General features: G+C 38.7%; 1 protein-coding gene across 1 annotated transcript; it reads right to left on the reverse strand.

The window, feature by feature from the left end:
• LOC109128752 (uncharacterized mitochondrial protein AtMg00820-like) lies at positions 20,867-21,238 on the reverse strand. Its single transcript, XM_019235638.1, has one exon. It carries the CDS (start codon positions 21,236-21,238, stop codon positions 20,867-20,869), a length of 372 nt encoding a protein of 123 aa, XP_019091183.1.

The raw sequence follows: 23,234 nt of genomic DNA on the forward strand, positions 1-23,234 counted from the left end.
CAATTTTACAAAGACCAATGAGAGAGAAGATTGCTGCTTTAAGTGTATCTTAGCTCCTAGATCGTGTAAAGGAGATATGTATCATAAGGCTATATTTGTAATTAGTACTTACCAAAACCCCATGGTCTCATACTATATTTTGTATCTCTGTGTCTTCTGAGTTTAAAAACCTAAAAAAAAAAAATTCTTTGGTGGCGGCCTTCTCCTTCTCTCTTTTCTCTTTCCTTCTTCTTTTTCTCTTTTTTTACCGACCATGTCTGCTACTTCCGAGATCGTTGCTCCTGCTAATGCAACAACCCTTGTTACCGTTAATATGTCTAACGTTACCAATCTCACGTCCACCAATTTTTTGATGTGGAAATGCCAAGTTCATGCCTTATGCAAGGGTTATGATTTGGCCGGATATCTTGATGGTTCCACCGCTGCGCCTGACGAATCTCTTACCACTGATGGTGTCTCAGCTGTGAATCCCGTGCACAAGCACTGGCAGAGACAGGATCAGCTCCTTCTCTCCAGTCTTCTTGGCGCCATATCTCTCTCGGTGCAACCTCTCCTCTCCAAGGCGAACACTTCTGCCGAGATCTGGACCACTCTCACCACCACGTATGCTCAGCCGAGTCGTGGTCACATTCTTCGGAACAACTGAAGCAATGGAAGAAAGGTACTAAATCCATTGAAAACTACTATCTTGGTTTCACGACACGCTTTGATCAGTTGGCTTTGCTCGAAGCCCTATTCCGCATGAGGATCAGCTTGACTATATTCTCAATGGGCTTCCTGAGGATTATAAGCAAGTCATTGATCAGATTGCTGGTCGTGATACACCACCATCACTGACTGTCCTTCATGAGACACTCATCAATCAAGAACTGAAGATTCAGACGCTGCTTACGGCTTCGTCCTCGTCCCTTCCTGCTTCGGCTAATTTTGTGTCGCAAAAAAGCAACAACAACCGCAACCACTCTCAATCTCGGGGAGGTTATCACTTGACTTCTGATATTTCCAATTTAGCTCTTCACCAGCCTTACAATGGAGGAGAAGAAGTCAAACTTGCGGATGGTTCTGGTCTTCAAATTGCCAACACGGATTCTGGTTTACTTCCTACACCAACTCGTTCTCTTAAGCTTCAAGATATATTATATGTTCCTGATGTTCGCAAAAATATTATCTCGGTATATCGCTTATGCAATGATAATAAGGTTACTGTGGATTTCTCTCCTGCCTCCTTTCAGGTGAAGGATCTCAACACGGGGGTTCGGTTACTCCAAGGCAGGACTAGGAATGAGTTATATGAGTGACCGGTTTCTGGAAACATCATCACTGCATTCTCTGCTTCTCCATCGCCGAAAACTGACCTCTCATCCTGGCATTACCGACTTGGCCATCCCAAATTATCTACTTTAAAGGCTATTGTTTCTCATTTTTCTTTACCACTTTCAAATTCTTCCCAAACACAATTGTCTTGCTAAGACTGTTTTATCAATAAGAGTCATAAATTGCCTTTTTATTCAAACACAATTGTCTCTTCTCAACCACTTGAGTATCTTTATACCGATGTGTGGACCTCCCCTCTCTTTTCCACCGACCATTTCAAATATTATCTGGTTATTGTCGATCATTTTACGAGATACACATAGTTATATCCTTTAAAACAAAAGTCCTAAGTCAAAGAAGTTTTCATAGCCTACAGAGCTCTGGTGGAGAACTTTTTTCAGTATCGTATTCGTACCTTATACTCGGATAATAGTGGTGAATTCATTGCGTTGCGGTCGTTCTTGGCACAACATGGGATCTCGCATCTTACCACCCCACCACACACACCCGAGCACAACAGTATTTCGGAGCGCAAGCATAGGCACATTGTTGAGACAGGTTTGGCTCTTCTCAGTCATGCGTCGGTTCCTCACACATACTGGCCCTATGCCTTTGCCATGACGGTTTACCTTATAAACCGAATGCCCACAGATGTGTTACACGGTGTGTCTCCATATGTCAAGCTCTTTAATCAATCGCCTAAATACTTAAAGTTGCGAGTGTTTGGCTGTGTGTGTTATCCATGGCTCCGTCCCTATGCCAAGACCAAGCTCTACACTCGATCCACAATGTGTGTGTTTATTGGATATTCCCTCACGCAGAGTGCTTATCTCTGCTTGGAGATCTCGACTGGTCGTATTTACACGTCACGCCATGTTCAGTTTGTGGAAACAAGTTTTCCCTTTGCTTCACTCTCACCGACCTCTCCATCTCCTACCAAGTCTGAAGAACAAACCTCACATACAGCTTCGGTCAGTTTCCTACCATCGCCACTCACTCAATTCTCGTCGCCTCTGTGTTTGAATCCTCACCCCCGGCTCCTTCTCCCCCGCCGTCACCTCCAGCGGAACCTGTCGTACAACCATCACATGTGCCTTCGTCTCCACCGTCACAGGTTAGTCCACTTAATCCTCCATCTCCTGTGCCACAGTCCTCGTCATCGCATTCTACTCCAATGGATCCCGCTCCGTCGTCACCACGCCAAATGTCCAGCCCAACACCTTCTCCAAACACAGGCCCAATAACACTAAATCACCAAAGCCCAACAACTTCTGGTCCATCGTCACCTTCACTATCGAATTCTTCGTCTTCTCCATCCTCACCAAACATCGCATCCTCCCGACAATCCACATCCTCTGCAACTCCATCTCATGTACAACCTGATCCTTTACCACCACCACTAGAAAATTTACTCCCTATGCGTACCCGAGCCAAAAATCGAATCACCAAACCCACACAAAAACTTAACCTTATGTTTGTGGCGACGCCGGTGATACCAACGACTGTGGCTCAGGCGCTAAAGGATCCAAATTGGTGAAATGCCATAGCAGTGGAGATTGATGCACATATGCGGTACCGTATGTGGGACTTGGAGAAACCAACAACACCGAAGCATGTCATCCCCTGTAAGTGGATCTTTACTCTTAAATATAGACCTGATGGTTTAATTGAACGGTATAAGGCAAGGTTGGTAGCTCGTGGATTTAATCAGCAGTATGGGTTAGACTATTCGGAGACATTTAGTCCAGTGATAAAGTCCACCACCGTTCGACTTGTCCTTGAGGTTGCTCTTAAACGTAATTGGAGTATTCATCAAATCGACATCAACAATGCTTTTCTTCAAGGTACTCTTACTGAAGAGGTTTATGTCTCGCAGCCACCCAGGTTTGTTGACCCTGATCGCCCGGACCATGTATGCCGCCTCCGTAAGGCTCTTTATGGTTTGAAACAAGCGTCTCGCGCATGGTATCAGGCACTCCGCACCTTCTTGCTTCAAGCTGGCTTCAAGAATTCACTCTCTGACGCCTCTTTGTTCACTTACAAGCACAACAATGAATATCTCTATGTTCTGGTGTACGTAGATGATATCATCATTGTTGGACCGCGTCCTCTAGTCAGCCGTTTTATGAGTCTATTGCTTCTCGGTTTTCCCTCAAGGATCTCGGTCCCCTTAGTTATTTCTTGGGTATTGAGGCGACGCGAACAAGACAAAGGTTACATTGATGCAGCGGAAGTATGTCACTGATCTCCTAGCTCGAACGAATATGCAGGAGGCAAAACCGGTTGCTACACTCATGTCCGACATAAACAAGCTCACGCTGCATTCCGGAACACTTCTTGCTGATGCCAAGCAATACCGCATGGTAATTGGAAGCCTTCAGTACTTTTCTTTCACACGTCCTGATATCGTGTTTGTAGTTAACCGTTTGTCTCAGTATATGCACCGCCCAACCACAGACCATTGGCAAGCTGCTAAGCGAGTCTTACGGTATCTTTCCGGTACAAGGCCGCATGGTATTTTCCTCTGCTCTGACTCTTAACCGTTCATGCGTTTTCTGATGCGGATTGGGGTGGTGACAAAGGTGACTGTATTTCGACAAATGCCTACATTGTTTACTTTGGGGGCAGTCCTATATCCTGGTCTTCGAAGAAACAACGCAGTGTGGCAAGATCTTCGACGGAGGCTGAATACCGTGCCGTGGCAAATGCAGCATCAGAACTTCAGTGGATCGGGTCACTTCTCACTGAATTGGGTGTTACGCTATCTCTTGCTCCGGTGATATATTGTGATAACATGGGAGCTACGTACTTATGCTCTAATCTTGTGTTTCACTCTCGGATGAAGCACATTGCTCTTGATTATCACTTTGTCCGCGGCTACATTCAATTTGGAGCTCTACGGATTTCATATATCTCTACTCATGATCAGTTGGCGGATGCTCTCACCAAGCTTCTATCTCGTCCAAGGTTTCAAGAATTGGCTTACAAGATTGGAGTCAAATCTCTGCCTCCATCTTGAGAGGGTGTGTAAAGAAAATATGTATTATAAGGTTATATTTGTAATTAGTACTTACCAAAACCCTATGGTCTCATACTATATATTGTATCTCTGTGTCTTCTGAATCAATAGACGATCTTTTCATAATAGATCGTATTCGTATATTTATATTGCAATACACAATTTGACAATTAAAAATTGTTTATGTAACAATGATAACGTAGCGCTAGGATTTTTAAAAATAATATACTATTAATGCACTAGCTAGTACCATAGCGATAGTTGGCTGTTCAAAGTTTAGCTTAGCGATAGTTGGGTTGTCATATCCATGTTCAAAGAATAGCTTAACCATAGTTGGGTGTTCAAAGTTTAGCGCATGCCCGTATAGCTCTGGTCCAATAACTAATAGCTGCTTAGATCTGGGAATGTGCTACAACATTTCTTTAGGGTTCGAACGTCTCTGTAAACAAAAATCATAACGGGAAATTTGGACCTGGACTTAAAACCAAGTAGTTTACTAAGTAACTCAGTAGCATGTAATCTGGTTATTCTTTGGCATTAGTCGGAAACTATTTCAAATTCGGAACAGATAATATATATTAGTCGTTGGGAAAGAAGTCCACTTTATAGCACTTTGTGTATTTTTACTAGAACTAACCGGATCAACCATTAGAGTTTATTAAAAAAAAATGGAGACTATACAAAATTTAATCGAAAAATAGCTTTTTGATCATTTTTAGTGTTATTATAAAAATTTGTAATGCTATGAACTTATAATACAAATATACAATTTGATAATATGGTTGATTTGTCTCGATTTCAACAACACTTTGGTCACATTGTATTTTGGTTTCCATTAGGTTGAATATCAGAAATTAGACATAAAACAACTAAAAAGAAATAGATTGTTATCAGATTTTTATGTAATTGGGCAGATTTTAACTAAATTCTGTAGAAGAAAAGATTGACTAGGAAAAAGTTTTTGAAAAAATTCCATCAATGTATATTAATCACGTCTAATACAAAAAATTACAAAAAAATCTGTATACTGATACTTGTTTCCAAAAACAATATTTTGTTATTACTCGTCTCAAAATCGTACATTTTTAGAGGTCAGACCAAGACGATTAAAATTGCAAAATATGTCAAATGGAATGACTTTTGTTTTTTCTATAATTTACTAGTGACGTTTGGCCATCAAGTGTTTTTATATAAACTAATAGAGTTGAATGTATCAGAAGCAAAAAATAATGAATGATCCTTAGTATTGAATCATTGAAACAATAAAACGGTCCACTCTTCTTTAACAAAAAAACAAAAAAAAACGGTCCACACCTCAAATTTGCTTGACGTAGAGATAGAGTTTTATGTTAAGCGTGCCTTATTTGTGACTCATCTATATGTATCATTGAATCTTGTTCTAGTTTCGTATGAAATTTAATATATATATATATATATATACATATATATATATATATATATTGATATATATATTATATGCATAAGGAAAAGTTTTGAAGCAAGATTCTATTAATTTCTAATCTTTTATTTCTAAAAGGTTTTAAAATATTACATATCCAAGCTTTGTAAATGGTTTTTTTTTTTTTGAATATAATTTAACATTAGATTAAAAAAAATAAGGAAAATTTTTATAAATACCATTAATAAATATTTTTTCAAAATATCATAAAATCAAAATATCATAAAATTAAAACTAAATTTTCAAAATTTTCAGTTGACAAAAAGGAAAACTTAAAATCAGACCTTAAATTCTAAATACTAAACTCTATGTTTCAAACCTATATCCTAAATATAAAATAGTTAACCCAAATCAAAAAAAAAAGTATGCAAACTAATTAAATATTTAAAATCAAAATTTTTTGATGGTATTTTTGAAACATCAAATTAATAATAGTATTTTTGGCAACAAAACTTAAAAGTGTGGCATTTTGAAGAATTTCTCTATCTATAATTAGTTTTTTAAAACAAATTTCTTTATATCTACTTTTTTAATATCAACCATTCCGATTTTTTTTTTTCAACCTAACAATAATTAAAATAGAACTCCTAGATTGGTTGCCCAAACTGAAGGAAAGTTGTTTACAAAAATCGTTTCCGACAATAACAATCTAGAAGAATGAGCTAAACAATCAGCCTTCACATTGGACGTCCGAGAGATTTTGGGAAAGATGAAAGGAGGCAAGGAGGCACTAAGCACCTGGAACTCATCAAGAAGCGTAGAGAACCGGACAGTTTTTATTCATGAACTCATCAAGGAGGCAAGGATGCATTCCGATTATTTTATTCATGAATATTCGTAACTTATTAGTTATACATATTAATATATATACAATAATACAAGAAAACTGCAAAAAGAGAAAGGTAAATGTTGACTCAAGTAAGTTATGAATCAATAACCTCTTAAAAGTATGGATAATTCTAGTAAATACAGCTAAAATGACTTTCTTAAAATAAAAATACTATTTTTAGTTTTATTCTAAAAAATACAATTATAATCTATTTTTCAAAATACCACAAAGCTAAAACTTAAATTTCAACAGTAATAACTAAATTTAAACACCTAACCCTATAACCTACAGCTATCCTAAATTTAAAATAGTCAACAAAAACCTAAAATATTAAATTTAACACCTTAAAAATCAATTTACAGATTTCTATTTTTTTAAAGATAAAATTTATAATATTTTTGAAAAATAAATTAATAACAAATATTTTTTTAAAAAAGTTAAATTGTGGTATTTGAAAAATTCCTCTAAAAGGATTCTCAAATTCTATCACTTTGTTCTAATGGAGTGCAATACATGTGCCCCCAAACTTGTCTAAGTTGAGCACAGAGCCGGTCATCGGACACAACTCATTGAGCTTCCCCTATATAATAACCTAATTTGAGCACAGAGTAGGTTCTTATTCTCAGGTTCTCACATAACTCATTGAGCTTCCCCTATATATAATAAAATAGAGCCGGTCATAACATTGTTTTGTATACTATATAATTTTAATAAGTTGGTTATAAATAGGTTATAGATTAAGTTTTATACTATTTGTATAGTCTGGATTTATTGTTTTTAAAAATATTAAAGAGAATATTCTAAATAATCATTTGATATCATCTAACTTACCATATAAATTTTCTTTATTAAATTATTCATCAAGCAAAATTCTTTGATATCTAACTTAACATATTAATTTGTTAATTATTATTATACTTCACCTCTCATTTTTATATATGAGTCTATTTTGTGAAACAAATAAATTATCATATTATTTATTATAATTAAAAAATAGTTTTATTTCCGGATATACCATAAGTTGAATTTTTAAAAACAAATATAAATGATTCAATCTACAAAATATCAATTTTTATTAATATTATTCTTTAAAAATAATATCTATTGAATTAAAAAATTTACTGATTAACGGGTCAAAATTTGAATATTTAAAATCAATTTCATACTTTTTGTTGAATTTTATAATTTTATATAATATAATAACTTTAAATAATTTATTTTGAAATGTTTTTAAAATATTGAAACTTGATATTAAAGTTAGAAACTATAAACACGCTAAATTGGTTTGTTATAGCAATGTCAATAATATGTCACTATAATATGAAAGAATTTCAAAAAACCAAGTATATTAAAACAAGAGCTGGAGTAAGCTGAACTGGTTGAGGGCGGAATCCTGGCGGTGGTCCTGAGGGAGCCTGATAACCTTGTTGGAATTGTTGTTTAGGCACGAATCCGTGATTGTAAGGCACAAAAGGTTTCTGTTGACCTTGTTATTGCTGCTGAGGAGGGTACACTTGATCCTGGAGATTTGCAACGTTGGTGCTCCTGTAAGATAAATTGGGGTTCATCTTATAGGGGTTGTAACCTTTGTTGTAACCACCTTGATTCTGGACATAGATGATCTCTTCAAATTGATCACCCTCCCCATCTTGAACTTGGAAATGGTCATCCTCAGATACGAAGTGGATGGTCTTTTGCTAACTTAGCGAGAGGCGATCAAGCTTGTCGTTGACAGTCTTAAGGTCCCTCTTGTACTTCTCCTCAGAGCCAGCATCTCCTCTAACTATGCGATCATAGTCATCAAAGTCTTTGTTCAGGAAGTTACCGTTAGAAGCAGTGTCGAGCAGCATGCGGATTTTTGGAAGCACACCACGGTATAGAGTGCTCAGCAGTGACTCGTTGCTGAAACCATGGTGTGGACATTGGCTCTGGTAACCCTTGAAACGTTCCCAGGCTTCACAGAATGATTCTGAGCTCTTCTGAGTGAAACCAGAGATGTCATTCCTGAGACGTGCTGTTCTGGCGTTGGAGAAGAACTTTGCCAAGAATGCTTTCTTGCAGTCATCCCAAGTGGTGATGGATCCTTTGGAAATATTTTTCTCCAATTGATGAGCTTTATCTCCCAGGGAGAATGGGAAGAGTCGCAATTTGTAACTATCCTCACTCACTCTATTGATCTTGGTGAGACTGCACAGACGGTCAAACTCGTCCAGGTGATCGAGTGGATCCTCCATAGGCAACCCGTGAAACTTGTTCCCTTGGATCATGGAGATCAGACCACTTTTGATTTTGAAGTTGTTATTCTGCACAGCAGGAGGGACAATTCCAGCACGCTGAGTATGAGTGTTCGGCGCATCTCCAGCACCAATGTGTCGCAGTCTCGGATTTGGTCAGTTAGGTTGTTCCATAATGACTGGTGCGGGATGATTAGTGAGAGGACGAGCTTGTTGTGGTCTTTGCAACCGATTGATGTCGTCAATAGCAGGAATGAGATTATGAGTTCCTCTTGATATGGTATGCATGCAAGGTTGCAATCAACAGGTTCCTGAGATGCAAAACAAACAAGCAGACAACCAAAACAAGTCAGTATTCAGAATGATAATTGTAGCAGAACTTAATCTTGCAAAACTTGAAATCTTAAATGTATCAAAACGAATCCCAAACGGCAACAGCGTCAAATTGATACTAGGATTTTTGTGTGTCCTAGCAGGTTCAATTAACCTTATGTGTTGTAGTACTTAAGGTGTCAATCCAAATGGGATGTTGCTAGCAATCAAGATGCAATCAAGCAATCACAAGTCAAGCCAGTTCAGAGAGTGGTTTTATGTCTAACAATCCTAGAATAATCAGAATGCAAAACGGAAATGAGTTACAGAACTAGAAACGAAAATGTATGACAAGAAGTAAATATGAGTAAAAAGCAAAAAATGATTCTAAGCATGAAGTAGATAGCAGGATCAGAAACGGTTTCAGGAATGCAATATCAATCAGGAAGATAGAAGTCCTAAGGATGGGAGTAATTGATGTCGGTGGGGTATCCTAATCTACAGAGTGTTTAACATGTTAAAAGCAAACTATCCCTAAACAATGAACATCACAACTTAGCTAATCCAATCTCTTGACGGAAGCTACTCAGACTCAACCACTTCCAAACCTATCTCTCGCTAGAGAAGCATGATCAAGCAGGCATGACAAACAAGTTCATGCACGTCAACAAACATCCTAGACAACTAATCTCTTAGGCTAGGAATGTAAGTCTCTGGTACTAGTTGGTCAGACATTTCATCAAACACCTTTTGGGTGTGGAAATGTCTAAGACTTAGTTCCAATTGATCAGAGAGAAATTAGTAATTCTAACTCTAGTCCAGAAGGGAGTCATACGAATAAGCTTAAACACCCTACATACTAAGATCCTCCACGTAATCTATCTCATCCTCAAGAACTCTAACACTACTCGGATCTAGAAATCATCATCAACGATACAAACTCAGAAAACATTGAATCAAGCATCATTAGATAGATAAAAATGGGATGAACAACTTTGTAAAAAAAATCAAATGCAAAAACTGAATAAACTCGAAGATATCAGATTACAAAGTCTCAAAACGTTTTAGGTGGCTAGGTAAAACCTTAAGAAAAAGAACAAAAACGAGATAAAAAATTCCCCTGGTAAAAACTTAACAAAAAATATTTATAGAAAAACATGGAAAGCCCTAAAACATAAAACGACAAGATAGAGCGTCGGTTCGGGAATCGGGTTGTCCAAGTCGCGTGTCGTCAGTTCTGGGAGTGCGTCGGTCGATCTGGGTCGAGTGGAGTGGTGTTGGTTCAACCAGAGTGGTGTTGGCTCGAGCTGGGTGTATACGCATACACTAAAACGATGATAACTCTTGAACCACACCTCCAATTGGCTTGAAATAAACGGAATTAGAAAAATGACTCAATTCCTTACAACTTTGATGAAGACGTCGAAAGCTGAATCTCAAGGCAAAATCTTCACTCGACTCTATCAAAGAGGTGGAAGAAGTCGGATGACTAGCGTTGTCGGTCGAGCGGGATGACATCCATTCTAGGCATGATGGATCGAGTGGGATGCTGGTGCTTCTTCCTAGGAGCGCGTCCAAGTCGCATGTCGGTCGAGTTACATTGCTTCTCTCTCGGGAGCGTCGCTCGAGTCGCATGACGTCTATTCCGGGCATGCTTGGTCGAGCCGCATGTCTCAACCTCCATTTGGTTCCAATAGTCTGGACTTCTCCTAAACACTTGAAATAACTCCAATATGCAAGATGAATGCAAGACCAATGCAAAGACTACCTAGATATGCAAAAGACACTAAAAACAATGCAAAACAATGAGTTAAAAGAAAAAAAAATGAATAAAAAATGCATGATGAAAGAGTGTAAAATATTTACATATCAGCATCAGAGCCTAAAATTCGTGTCTTTCTTTGGAGAGCTTTGTCAGGAGCACTGGCGGTAGCGGATTGTATGCGTAGCCATGGTCTCTCAGTTAACCCTCTCTGTTCGGTGTGTCACATTGAAGATGAGACAATAAACCACGTTTTACTCGGCTGTCATTTGGCGAGTGGTGTTTGGTTTGCAGTAGCTCTTCCTCTCCCCTCCCAGGGTTTCTCTGCATCTGTGGTAGATAATATCTATCTGTTGTTAATTTTAATAAAGAATCCTGCAATTGCAGAGAGGGTCGAGAAGCAATCCTTTGGATCCTATGGAGAATATGGAAGGCAAGAAATTCTGTGGTTTTTACAAACCGTGTTCAAGATCCCCATGTTATACTGGCTACAACGTTTGAGGAATCGGAGGAATGGCTGAAACAACAGAGTTTGATTTTGCAGACTCTTTCTAGAGAGGCTTGTCGAGGTAATCCACAGTCTCACTGTTGGGTTAGACCTCCTCCTGGTATGCTTAAGTGTAACATCCACTCAACGTGGGTTAAGGAATCATGGTTTTTTGGAGGTGCTTGGATACTACAGAATCATATTGGAGATGTTCTTTATCATGTGAGAGATGCATTTCTTCCACAGATTAATAGAATCGCTGCTGAACTAAGTTTTCTTTTATGGTGTTTACAAAGTCTCCATGATCTTCATATTATGGCTTGTGAAGTTTGGACGGATTGTCCGGCGGTGGTTTTGGCGTTAGAATCTCCAGATAAATGGCCAAAGTACAGGGCTGAATTGGATAAAATTACTAGTGTAATATGGTGATGGGGGAGTTCGTTATCAAATTTTCTTCACCGAAAGCCAAGAACGGCTTAACTCATACCTTGCTTTAGACGGTCCAGCTTGGTTGCAGAATCAGATTGAACAAGAACGGTGAAGGTTTGGAACAGAGTCATAGGTTTCTCTGTTTTATTTTTTAACTTGTCCCTTTGTTCCTTCTAGCTATATTAGCTTTTTGTATCTGGATTATCCATTTCATTTATTCACATTTTGAGTAAAAAAAAAACAGAATGAGTAAATAATTAATCCAGATAATAGTATGACATACTAGTTTCTAAGGGAGAAACCCCAAAATCACGGATCAAGTTGTGACAACAGAAAGCGTAACTAAATTAGTTTTGCATTTTTGATAAATTATTAGTTAGAAGATAAGACTTGTAGTCATGAAGAACATGTCAGTTAAGAGGAAAGACTTGTACTCACATTTTTTAGTTCTCAACTACCACCACCAAGTCCGCCAGGACCACCACCACCGGTCCATGAATGTATCCACATTTTTCGATTACTATTAAAAGTAAAAATTAGACAAGCTAGGAAAAACATGTACCCCGTCTTTTGAAGGTAACTGAAGTCTATTGATCTATTCCTCAAAAGACTGGAAAAGCCAATCTCTGCATGCATTTTTCTTAATTTAATGTGTAGCGCTGACAAAAGAAAAACGTTGTACAATAAGACTATAAGATAAGCAGGAATTGTTATTTATTATTTATCAGCCGAACCATAGATAAAGTTACAATATTGTATCAAGGGTTGGCAGAAAAATTGGATCCGGAAATTATCTAACCCAATCTTTTTATCTTATTGGATCATATGTAGTTTTATGCATGAATATCGGGTTAGAAAAATTTGAAAGTAAACATGAGATAAATGGATATTCAAGATGAACAATACTTAGTCGGACAATGTCATACATGACGAATTATATTACGTTGGTTAGCAAATATAGCTCAGTTTCATTCCATATTAGACTATATACAGTATATATTCTTTTCCATTTGCCGATTTTAAATTGGATTTTTAGAAAAAAAGAAAAAAAAAAAACAGTATCACGGTTCTTTTTGGGAGGGCGAAAAGAGCGTGGATAAAAAAAAAAGTAATTCATTTGACTATTAAGTATTACTTTTATCCACACTCTTTTCGCCCTCTTAAAAAGAACCATGATACTGTTTTAATACGTCAAATGAAGAATATATATGTTGCCATAAAACCGTAACATATAGGAAGAAAGAGTGTAGATTCAGTTCTAGAACCGAAAAAAAAATGATTGGAGGCCAAAGTGGCCAACTTATTTATTTGGTAAGGTTTTAAGGTAAGGTATTCAGGGTTTTGGAATGGGGTTGAAGCTCAACGGGAAGCGGATGCAGTTGAAAAGATTAGTCCTAATTTAAGTTTTTTCCTTGTAAGAGACAAACAAATATATATATAAAAGATACATTGCTTCAACGTAAGTCCAAAGTTTCTGTTTATATCATGTTGGTGTCCTATCTCTTGATGGAGAGAGAAAAAACCTCTCAGACACGATTCCACATCTCCGCTTCGTTCAAAACTTTTTTGAATCTAGCTTTTAGATCTGAGCTTGGTTTCTTATTTCTCGGATGAATATTTATCACATCCATCATCCTATTCCTCCACATCTCCTTCTTCCTAAAGAAAGGCTTTATCTCTCTTGGAAACTTTTCCTGCAAATTGCAGAGTCCAACTTACAATGCTGTAATTATATATTCAGTTCAACGAAGCTTCCTCATGAGTTCCCTCTGTGTCAAATTAGGTTTGTGTGGGGAGATTCTCACCTAACTATTCTCACACTTGTGAAGAAAATTTGGCTACTAAAACATTCAAGGATGTCTCTTCTTCTCTCGGTGGTCTATGCCTTGTCAAACCCAATGGATCTAAGCCTCCACTACGGGTCATCGTCAGATCTGAAATCAATAGCTAAATCCTCCTGCATGGAGAGAAATCACATTTCAATCTTCTCCATTCTATCTGTTGTAGTTTGGATTTCCAACAATTTTAACCCAAAAATCACAGTCTGCCTCTGGTACTGTGACCCACTTCTGGGTAGGTTGATTTTCTCGGGATGTACACCTGAAGCTTCATACTGGTGGTGGCGATTCGTCCTCTGCTGCGCCGCCGGTGATACGTCTTCTGCCATCTCCATCAAGGGGAAGAGAATCATCTCAACTAATTACTATTTCTCCTTTGAATCCGCTTACATCTCCGCTGCTCTCCCCAATTACATACCCAGATCTCCTAGTTCTGGTGCCTGTGACATCTTCCCTCCAGTTCTGTTACCACGGACCCGGAAAATAATTAGAAGAGTCCCCTACCAGTCGAGGGTGAGATCGACTCAACCATCCCGGAAAACTACTCCGATGCTCCCTCTCTTCCCTCCGGTTAACCGTCGCCTTTGCTCCGGTGTTAAAAAACCGAGTCTTTTAACAAATGAAACCCTATTTGGGATGGGCCATAGAATAATTCTTAAGTTTTTGGTGCTAACAAATGATTTATGTAAGATGGACCAGTTCTTGGCTAATGGGGAGGTATTGGTTTAGGATTTAGAAAGAATTTTAATAACTTTTATGTTCTTTCTGATTGTTAGAATCATAGAAAATTGAAAGTTAAAAATGAAGGATTCTAAGAGATTGTTTAGGAAGTTTTTTAAAATCTTGATGATTTGTTTTTTCTAATCTTGTAAAATCTTTCTATTTGATGAAAGAGTTTTCATGACTTTTGTTATGAAGGAAATGATATAAAATCCTAAACCAATAACATAAAATTTGAATTCATTAACAATCCAAGATTCTTTTGTTTTACTTGAATAACATAAAACTTTTAATGACTTTATAAAACTCTTAATCCAATAACACTAGATTTATCAAGATTTTAGATAACTTTTTACAAATCCACAACCAATAACACCAAATTTTTAAAGAGTTTTTAAAAGTCTTGATTGAATAACAACATATTTTACCTAACTTTTAAAGTCATTAAAATTCTTTCTAAATCCTAAACCAATACCTCCCCCTAAGATGATTATAGGACAATTTTTTTCCCCCATGCTAATGGGACAATGTGGTGTTTCTTTGTTAATGGACCTATTGAAAAAGTCTTCATACTTCCTTCTTAGTGAAGTGTATATTTCAGCAAAGGTTACAATTCCGAGTTGCAAGTTTAGTACGGTGGGGTTTTTTTCTCCCTCCGGAACTAACTTATGAGAACCATAGCATGGAATTGCCAAGGGGCGAGAGCTAAAGAGACTTTTCGTCGACTGGGAGAGATGTGTCGAATATACTCACCAGGTTTCATGTTTTTATCTGAGACTAAAAACGATAAGACGTTTCTGCAATCTTTGCAAGTTGATTTAGGATTCGAAAACCTCCAAACAGTTGAGCCTGAAGGTACAAGTGGAGGTTTAGCCCTTTTCTATTCAAAGGACTATCCGGTTAAGTTCTTGTTGTTAGATGATCGATTGATCGACATCGAAACAATCATTAATGGAAACCGAGTTTTTATGACTTTTATCTATGGTGACCCTATTCCCGCAAATCGTGGATATGTGTGGGAACGTCTAATGCGTATCGGAGTTACCAGATCCGAGCCTTGGTTTATTATTGGGGATTTCAACGAAATAACCAGGAATCACGAAAAAGAGGAGGAAAAAAGAGATCAGAATCATCCTTTTTACCATTTCGTGTTATGATTGATTCATGTGGATTAATCGATTTTCCTTTCCAAGGTAATCAATTTTCATGGATTGGTCAACGGTCAAATGGTAAGATTTAGTGTCGTTTGGATAGAGCCATGGGAAATGAAGAGTGGAACAATATCTTTTCCCACACTAATGTGGAGTACTTGAAGATGTGGGGTTCAGACCATCGTCCTCTCCTTGCATCAATACTAACACGTCCAAAAAAGTATTTGAGAAGGTTTATGTTTGACAAGAGGTGGATTAGTAAGCCAGGCCTCAAAGAGGCGGTGTTAGACGGATGGGGAGGTGATGAAATATCCATCGAACGATTCATCATGAAAAAAATCCAGAATTGCAAACGAGCTATCTCCATTTGGAAGAAAAATAATCAAACAAATTCAGAAAAATTGATTAAAGATCTCCAAAAAAAGATTGATGAGACCTATGAAGATGATCAAGCATCGTCGGAAACTCTCCTCAACCTAAAATGGCAGCTCTGTGAGGCCTATAGGGAAGAAGAAGCATACTAGCACCAAAAAAGCAGAGAACTTTGGCTTGCAAAAGGAGATAAAAATACAAAATTCTTCCACGCTTCCACAAAACAAAGAAGGGCAAGGAACAAGATCACTGGTATCCTTAATCAACTTGGAGTTTGGGTTGATACAGAAGAAGGGATAGAAAAAGTAGCGGTGGAGTATTTTGACAATCTATTTTCTTCCTCGAATGCGAACGACCCTACATTGGCCATAAAGGATGTACCTACATTGGTCACACCTGACATGAATGAGCATCTCACAAAAGAAATCTCAGAAGAGGAGGTCAAACGAGCTTTGTTCTCCCTGAATCCGGGAAAGGCTCCAGGACCGGATGGGATGACTGCTTTGTTCTTCCAAAACTTTTGGGAAACCATAAAAGGCGATCTCACTAAGATGGTGAAGAACTTTTTTAGCTCAGGAATTTTTGATGGCAAGCTAAATGAGACAAATATATGTTTAATCCCGAAAGGAGAACGACCTCGTGAAATGTCAAGATTTCGCCCTATTAGCTTGTGTAATGTGAGCTATAAGGTCATCTCAAAAATTCTGAGCTTACGTCTCAAGAAGTTTTTGCCGGAACTTATATCTGAGACCCAATCTGCCTTTGTGTCAGGAAGATTAATCACAGATAATATCCTCATTGCTCAAGAAAACTTCCATGCCCTCCGTTCTAATCAGGCCAACCGGAAAAAATTTATGGCAATAAAAACGGACATGAGTAAAGCTTATGATAGGGTGGAATGGAATTTCTTAAGAGCTTTGATGGAAAAAATGGGATTTGATCAAAAATGGGTGGGTTGGATAATGCAATGCATTACTTCCGTCTCCTACCGTATTTTGATCAATGGAGATCCCAAGGGACGAATTAGGCCAACACGTGGGATTCGTCAGGGGGACCCAATCTCTCCATACCTATTTATACTTTGTATTGAGGCCTTAATTGCTCAAATTAGGAACGCCGAAAGAGAGGGAAAGATCCAGGGTTTACGTATTTCAAACGCAAGCTCACGTGTTTCCCACTTACTTTTTGCAGACGACAGTTTATTCTTCTGCAGAGCCGATCCTCAGCAATGCAAGGAAATTATCGATATAATCCGCTTTTATGGTGAGACGTCTGGACAAGAAATTAACTTCTCCAAATCTTCCATCATGTTTGGAACCGAGGTCCCGTCCCATATACGTCAAGAGATCAAATTTATTGTTGGGATATCACAAGAAGGAGGCATAGGTACATACTTGGGTCTCCCTGAGAAGATTCATAGGTCAAAGGCACAAGTCTTTGCATTCGTGAGGGATAGACTCCATAAGAAGGTAAACTTATGGACTTCGAAATTTCTATCCAAGGGAGGCAAGGAAGTCCTGATCAAATCAGTGGCGCAAGCAATTCCGACATATGTAATGTCGTGTTTTCTCTTACCAAAAGCTATATGCTCAAAACTAACTAGCGCGATAGCCAATTTCTGGTGGAGCAATAAAGCAGACAGTAAAGGACTACACTGGATATCATGGAAGCAATTGTGTACTCAACTTTCGGAAGGTGGGCTAGGCTTTAGAACACTAGAAGAATTTAATCTTGCCCTTTTGGCAAAGCAACTATGGAGATTGCTGAGATATCCAGATTCCCTTCTTAGCCGAGTTCTAAAAGGGAGATACTTTCGATATTGTAGTCCATTAGAGATACAAGTATCAAATCGACCTTCGTATGGCTGGAGGAGCATGTTGGCAGCAAAGCAGGTTCTTTCGTACGGAATTCGTAAGACCATAAGCTCGGGTTTTAATACGTGCATCTGGACTGAACCATGGATCCCAGATACGCCAGCACGGCCACCCCAAAGTTTAACTAGTGAGAGAAATCCTTTGATTTGTGTTAACACCTTGATAGATTTCAACACAAAAAAGTGGAAAATTGAACGTCTTCGGGAACTCTTCCCCCCGAAAGAAATTACCCTTATTTTGGGGATTAAACCGAGCTTGAATGCCTCGAGGGACGGCTATTCTTGGACTCTGACAAAGTCTGGAAATTATACCGTTAAATCTGGATACGAAGCCGCGAGAGCAATCTCTCGCCCTGCTTGCGACCTCCCTTCTCAGGGACCTAGTGTTACGACACTTAAGGCGCAAGCATGGAAGTTAAAAACATCACGGAAGCTTAAGCATTTCGTTTGGCAATGTGTGACTGGGTGCTTGGCAACATGTCAACGCCTGCATTATCGCCATATTGGTAGAGATAAAGATTGCCCTAGATGTGGAGCGGAGGAGGAAACTATAAACCATGTGCTATTTGAATGCCCCCCAGCACGTCAAGTATGGGCTTTATCGACAATCCCTTCCCATCCTATGGTGTTCCCTTCATCTTCCCTATATAGCAACCTCGATTTTCTATATGGGCGTGGCAGAGACTCTGGTGCAACTGATCAAAACTTGAGAATGTTCCCGTGGATGATGTGGTACATTTGGAAGGCAAGAAATAAGAAAGTGTTTGAAAATATCTCTGAATCTCCGCAAGATACACTGGAGAAAGCTATCCAAGAAGAAGAAGTTTGGAGAAGAGCAAATAACAGAGACTTAGCACCAGCGGTAGTAGAAGCATGCATACCTTCGATCCCAATTCCTCAAGAATCCCTTGTATGCTTTATAGATGGATCTTGGCATACAGAGGTGGATAGGAGTGGGCATGGCTGGATTGCGTCTATCGGTGATAGAATCCTGCACATGGGGCTAAAAGGATCGCGCAGAAGCTTATCCCCATTACATGCAGAGTTAGATACCCTTATTTGGGCTATGGAGTGCTTATTAGCGTTGGACTTGGATAAAGCCCTTTTTGCTACGGATTGTTCAGACCTCCTAAGGATGACATCTAATATCGAGGATTGACCGACCTTTTCATCAGAATTGAAGGATTTTATTCATTTCAGAGATAGATTTGCTAATTTTAGTATTAGATATATTTCCCGAGAGGATAATATCCGTGCCGATAAACTTGCGAAATGTGCAAGAGCACGAGGTTTCTGTTTTTCCCATGTAAGCTCGTCGTGTACCTAATTGGCTCTCTTTCGAAGAAAGTCATCTCCGATAACTTAATATATGGGGTTTGATCGTCAAAAAAAAAAAAAAAAATCATGTTGGTGTCCATTTTACATGTTGAATCGGCACGCTAGAGGCATGCGAATGATTTACTTTTTGTTAGTGTGATGTCTATTTTACATGTCACGACTCATGGAATTTGTTTGTCAACAACTGAATACAACTCATCATTTCTTTTCCAATGTTATCTAATCCAAGTTCGCAAGATTGAACTATATATCGGATTGGGTTGTTTTAGTCGTCAAATATTTAGAGATCAGTTACGAAATTGTCTTTGATGGATATATATATTGCTGAAAGTTATTAAATCCCCCTTGGGGAGGATGATTGTATTCACCGGCTTTAAATAGCCATAGAGGTTACATCGATGTCCTATATACTTGGGATACATGAAATAATATAAACTAGATATTAGCTATGAAGTTGAACAGAATATCCCTATATTCTATCACCCTCCCTCAGTTGAAACTTCGGGACTCTGATGGTTAAACTGGCTCGAAACTCATTGAAAAGGCAGGTTGGTAAGCCTTTTGTGAAAATGTCGGCATATTGAAGAGAGCATTGTACATGGATAACTTTCACCTCGCCAATGGCTATCTTTTCGTGGACAAAGTGGATATCGAACTCTATATGCTTGGTCCTTTGATGTTGAACCGGATTGTTGGCTAGGTAGACTGAGCCTATGTTGTCGCAGTAGACCAGGGAAGCTTTTCGCAGTGGTAAATGTAGTTCCCGTAGTAGATTGCGTAGCCATGTGAGTTCTGCAACCACATTCGCCACTCCTTTGTATTCTGCTTCTGAGGTAGACCGTGAAACCGTTTGTTGCCGTTTGGATGACCATGAGACAATATTCGAACCAAGAAAAACACAGTAACCTGATGTGGAGCGTCTAGTATCGGGACAGCCAGCCCAGTCTGCATCCGTATAAGCTGTCAGAGTTGTAATGTCACCTCTCACAAGCTGCAGACCATGTTTCATTGTCCCCTACAAGTAGCGGATTATTCGTTTCAGTGCATTCATATGTGGGATGCGCAGATCGTGCATGTAGAGGCAGATTTGGTGGACTGCATATGATATATCTGGGCGTGTGAAAATGAGGTACTGAAGAGCATCAGCCAAGCTCCTGTAAGTCGTCGGATCTGGTATTGGTTCCCCATCAGCTGCAGAGAGCTTGGACTGAAGATCCACTGGAGTTGCGCATGGTTTACACTCAGACATACCCGCACGATATGTAATGTCTTGCGCATAGCTAGGTTGACTTAAAAACATACCTTGTTTGTTGTAGTCAACTTTGATGCCGAGAAAATGTCGAAGCTTCCCCTCATCAGACATTGGGAATCCATCTTTTAGCCTGTCTATTATCCGCTTGAGGAGTGTGACAGATGAAGCAGTTAGCATTATATCATCAACATAAAGCAGGAGATAGGCAAGATGAGGACCACTTTTGTAAACGAACAAAGAGTTATCGGCCTTGCTAATGACAAATCCAATCTTGGTTAGATACGGTGTAAACCGAGAGTTCCAGGCCCTTGGAGCTTTCTTTAAGCTATAAATGGCCTTATTGAGCTTGCAAACATGATTTGGAATTTCTTTGCTCACAAAACCAGGTGGTTGGTGCATGTAGACTGTCTCATTCAAGTCCCCTTGAAGGAAAGCATTCTTGACATCCAGTTGATGCATAGGCCAGTTCAAAGCGACTCAAACATCCAAAACGGCTCTTATTGTAGCAGGTTTTACAACCGGACTGAAAGTCTCGTCGTAATCAACCCCTTGTTCCTGCGATTTCCCATTCGCTACAAGTCTTTCTTTGTGGCGCATTAGAGCTCCATTGGCATCATATTTGTGTTTGAAAAGCCACATTGAGTGAACGATATTGACTTTAGGGGGCCGAGGAACCAAATTCCAACTTTTAGTCTTAATCATGGCACCAGATTCATCAGTCATAGCAGGATTCCATTTAGGGTCTTGTAGGGCATGGTTGTGACCTTTTGGAAGTGGTGATTTGGTGGTGATGTTAAGGGACAGAACAAGTTTTGGTTTAGCTATGCCAGATTTTGATCTGGTGGTCATTGTATGGCTAGGATTGGAAGATTTCGAAGTTGTGGTTATTGGTGGAGGAAGAGTCGGAGTTGGTGTTTGTTGGTGGATAGGTGTTTCGAGTATTGCTTTGAAATTTGTAGGGGTATCATCAACAGCATCGAGGAATGTGTAAGAGGAAGGATGATGAAGCTGTTGATCTGCTGCTGGAAATTTCTCTTCGACAAAAAGGACATGTCGCGAGATAATGATTTTCTTTGTTTTCAAATCCAGGCAGCGATATCCCTTGTGTTGTGAAGGGTATCCAAGGAAAAGACACGGGGTTGATCTTGGTGAGAGCTTAGAGAGATTGTTATGGTTTAAGGAAGGGAAGTATAGGCACCCAAAGACCCTAAGATGACCATATGATGGAGGTTTGTTGTACAGCAAAGTGAAAGGGATTTTTTTAGGCGTGATTCCTCAAGTTCCAGCATCGATTTCGCCACTTCAAAGGTAGGGAACGGGTCCTTGTGTTTGATTACATTGATTATGTAATCAAACTTTTCATTAAGTCCATTCAGCAGGTACATGACCAAGTGGCGTTCACTTACTAGGGCCTCGACATTGGTGAGTAGGTCGGCGAGGGATTTGATTTTCTGACAGTACTCCTGAATTGAACGATCGCCAATGACCAGGGCCGGCCCTGACCTAAAGCCAATGAAGCGAGGGCTTTAGGCGCCAAATATTAGATAAATTTTAGGGGCATCATATAAAGAAAACTTCCTTTAGTGTAGTGGCTTTTATTTTTAATTTTTAGTGTCATGTAAGGGGTTCAAACCAGCCCCACATTTATATTTTTCCTATTTTTATCTTAATCCATAATATTTTGTTCTATCTAAATTTCTTAATATTGTTTTATTACATAATATAAAGATTATATGGTTAAAAATAGCAATTGAACTAGTTTACAAGTTAATTTGTTATGGATGTCATCGTGATCCATAGACTAACTTGTTACAAGTGTAGATAATTTGTTACAAGTTAAAACGTTCATGCACTTAGACTAATTTCTATTTTAACATTCGAGTAGATTTATTCTCTACTAACTATTTTCTATTTGATGATGTGTTGTTTCGTTGATTGCTTGTGGTTTTGGTGTATAATTTGATATTGCCATCTTTAGCAAACGTAAGTGGTTAACTGATTATACTAAAATATTAAAGTGTTTTATGTGTTCTCCTCTGTTCTTTCTCTATTTTTCATTAAAATAGAATCATCTCATTTTTTTTTGGAAAAAATAGTTGAGTTAAGGGGCACCATTTTTTTTTGTGCTTTAGGCGTCATACACCTATGGGCCGGCACTGCCAATAACCATGGTGCGAAGCTCGTTGTCCAGCTGAATTGCACTTGCCTCCTTGTTGTTGCGAAATTGATTTTCAACACGAATCCAAACATCACGAGATGTCCCACCAGTTTTAAAGGAAGAGCGAAACAAATCTGGTGCTAGAGTGCCGTAAATCCAGAGTTTGACCAAGTCATCACGCTTGTACCAAGCAGCATCGTTTGCATTAGTCGGACGTAGAGTCTCGTCGATGTGCCCGAGGACATCAAATGTTAGGCAATGAGTGAGGAAAAGCTCTCTCCAGGCGTCATAGTTGTGGTCGTCGACGTCTAGGATGAACGGGATGTGAGATTTGATGTTTGTGACACCAAAGGCACGCTCATAGAGACCTTGAGGAGCATCCAAGTTGATTAAAAAAAATAATAATAAAAAGAAAAAAATAAATAACGAGAAAGAGCTAGAGAGAGATAGAGAAAGATAGAGAAAGAAGAGAGACGGAAGCAAATGATATTAAGAGCGAACTCACTCTGATACCAAGAAAGTTATTAAATCCCCTTAGAGAGGATAATTGTATTCACAGGCTTTAAATAGCCATAAAGGTTACATCAATGTCATATATATTTGGGATACATGAAACAATATAAACTAGATATTAGCTATGAAGTTGACAGAATATCCCTATATTCTATCAATTGCGACAGGTTTGCA

The sequence above is a fragment of the Camelina sativa genome, chromosome 14 (assembly GCF_000633955.1).
Source record: "Camelina sativa cultivar DH55 chromosome 14, Cs, whole genome shotgun sequence".
Classification (NCBI taxonomy): domain Eukaryota; kingdom Viridiplantae; phylum Streptophyta; class Magnoliopsida; order Brassicales; family Brassicaceae; genus Camelina; species Camelina sativa.